Source organism: Perkinsus marinus (assembly GCF_000006405.1).
Source record: "Perkinsus marinus ATCC 50983 genomic scaffold scf_1104296977064, whole genome shotgun sequence".
In the NCBI taxonomy this organism is placed as follows: Eukaryota; Perkinsozoa; order Perkinsida; family Perkinsidae; genus Perkinsus; species Perkinsus marinus.
In genome coordinates this window covers 149,121-151,967 of record NW_003200286.1, presented here as the reverse complement: position 1 = coordinate 151,967, position 2,847 = coordinate 149,121, and the positions used below count along the sequence as shown (strand labels likewise).

General features: G+C 46.2%; 1 protein-coding gene across 1 annotated transcript in view; it reads left to right on the top strand.

Annotated features, from left to right (window-relative positions):
• The window catches only part of Pmar_PMAR024694 (hypothetical protein), a gene marked incomplete at both ends in the record, with an annotated part of 2,173 nt that extends 252 nt beyond the window's left edge, over nt 1-1,921 (top strand). Inside the window, 5 exons of the mRNA XM_002764490.1 lie at nt 412-572; nt 623-780; nt 1,023-1,170; nt 1,398-1,531; nt 1,882-1,921. Of these exons, the coding sequence (XP_002764536.1) occupies nt 412-572; nt 623-780; nt 1,023-1,170; nt 1,398-1,531; nt 1,882-1,921 (641 nt within the window). The remainder of the gene's footprint in view (nt 1-411; nt 573-622; nt 781-1,022; nt 1,171-1,397; nt 1,532-1,881) is intronic.
• Nucleotides 1,922-2,847: the final 926 nt, after the last annotated feature.

Sequence of the window (2,847 nt, the reverse complement as noted above, 5' to 3'; positions counted from 1 at the left end):
AAAATGTTGCTAATGTGATGATGACATTTACATGGGAAACTGATGAAAGAATGTGTTCCTAGCCATCGTGGAAAAATCAAAATGAGTTCCCCCTCGGGAACATTATAGGTTCCTGGATAATTTGCTGAATTATATTAACGACTTGACGGTCGAGACTGAAGGAATAGCCTTTTGAGGGGCCTTGATTATTCGACGAAGTCTGGAAAATGGCAGGCGAAAAAGTGATAGTGATGTGAATTTAGTGACGGAGTCTGGACGTGCTCTTTGAGGTTAGCCTTCGCTCTAACAAAAGAGTGCTTTGGATAGTATGTTGTACCCCAAAGGTCTTCAGAGTTAGGTCATATAATACCACTTTGATATTCCTCTCGCAGGGTTGGGACTTCTTTTTCTTCTGGCTGATGGATTCCTCAGAGTCTTCACGCGCCCCCACTCGAGCGCCAAGAAGTCGGACAGTGGCAGTTGAAGCGAGCCGAGCTACTCCTACTCGACCACCACCTCGGAAGGCTCCTCCGACGTGTATTGTTGCTCACAATAAGCCTGATCGATTAGTGACTTATCGTCGTGGCCAACTGGTGAGGACCTTACTACTACTACAGTTCCCGTCCTACTGGTCTGTTATTAGGTGCAAGCGTTCATATCGCAAATACCAGAGAACGACTACGACCCCGATATGGGATGGATGATGGTTGGCAGTCGTGTCGAAGCGCAGGTGTCACCACGTCTTGGCATGACAGACGGCTGGGTGGACGCTACTATTGTTGATGATTTTGATAAAAGCCAGTACGATCCATCTGCAGTGATTTTAGCCCAGTGTTGTAATATATGTAATCGCTTTCCTCAGCTGACCCTAGGAATTTCCTCAATCATTATAGGAGTCCATATACAAGCTTGGGTAGAAATGTACAGAAACCAAGAAGAATTTTGCAAAATTTCCTCAAAAATTCCATATTGTCACCAACATATGTGGTCCACCACGTGCATATTTTTCCACACTGTTTTAGCCTGGGGAATAGCATGGTCAGGTACCACGCTGAATTGAGGGAAACCTGGCCGGTGGTTGAGTACACCCACACACTTTGGGGGGATGGTCGAGGGGCTATGCTGGATGGCAACAAGGCTTATAACCTTCGACAGTCAATGAGGATGGAGCACATCAGATTGGCGACCTCGGTAGGCTACAGTGCGAAGCAAACAGTTATGCATATGTAGATTTTTGAGATGGCTTTGTTCAATTCGAGAGTAATACGAATATAGACTACGGAACGCTTCTAAAACGTTGGTGTCAATCGATTCACATTGTTATCATGTTGATATTACTCAAAGTTGACTTTCGGAGGTGTTGAAAATATTGACGGTTTGATTGTTATTAACACTGTGTGGGATGCGATCGATTTCAGGAGCGCCGAACGCCTAGTCTTAGCCTGTTGATCGTTCGTTATGGTGATGGCAGTCGAAGGGTTGATACTAGGTTCGATATGGCAGTTACTGATGAGCTTATTACTGATCTCATGCGAGAGGGTATTTACGCTACGTAATATTAACGGGGGAGTTTTCACGCGGAATATGAACTGCTGAACTTTGCGGAGTACACCGTGCATGTGTAGATATTAGTGTTGGAGGAATATATGCTCATAGGATGTATGTTTATATGTAAAACATATGTTTATATATAAACATATGTTTATGTATGTTCAGTATATGTTCGTGACGTTCGAGATCCTCAGCTGAGCTTAGGAGTATACTCACTGTAGAGCTGTACAAAATTTCCCATATTGTCACCAACACATGTGCATATTCCTCCCCCCCACTGTAGATACGGTACTGACTATGAATGTTGGTGTGCATTCATCCGACATACTTCTGATATGCCGAGAATCTCAGAAGCGTGGGCGCGATCTACTCTGACGAGGTCGGGGTGTAAGAACCTCGCGGCGATGTACTTCCTATGGGGGGCTGTTCATGGCGATCACAAGCCGGGATATGTGGAGTACTCGAGCTTGTTTGATCTGATGCAAAGAATGGAGTCGGTGGGAATACCGACGAGATGGCCGAATCCGGTATCACTTTATAGAGTTCTGAGCAGCAAGTCTTGGCAAGCTGCGTTGGCGACTAATACGGCCTTGAGAATCCCGCCGACCACGACTATTCAACGCGCGGATTTTATGCAAGACCCGACAGGAACTTGTCGGAACGCGGTGAGAGCTCTTGAAATGCAGTCTGATGTGTTGTGGAGTAACACGAGAGCTTTGTCGGTGTATTCGGAAAAAGGAGTGGTGAAAATTGGGTACTCGTGGATGGCTGAAGGGGTTAAGTCGTTTTATGGTATTATCGATCTGGAGAAGAAGGCGCGAGCGCTGTGGGAATCGCTACCGAATCGGGAGTCTACTTTGATGGTGCAACATCGTATCGACGATATTGTCACCGAACCTAGGGTCTTCGTCTTCAACGGCAAAGTAGAGCACATACGATATACGGAATATGTGAATGAGGAAATGCATTCTGGTCGGTTCCGACAGTTCAGGACGTTCAGTAGTCGTGACGCTACGTACAGGTATTTTAATGGCAATCATGAAACTCGTCGGATGATTGAGAATAGAATTGAAGAGTTGGTCGAGGAGTGGTTATTGTGGCTGAATACGGCGATCGGGTGTATAGCACCGTGCTTTGTACGACTTGATTTTCTGGTGGCGAAAGCGAAACCGGGGAGCACCACTGCTGTTGGAGGAGCTGGAGGACGGCAGAGATCTCCTATGGAGGAAGTAATTAATAGTGACGACGATGACGATGAGACGGACGAGTGGTATGCGGATGAGAATTCGGATGTTTCAGTGTCCGAGGTCGAACCTA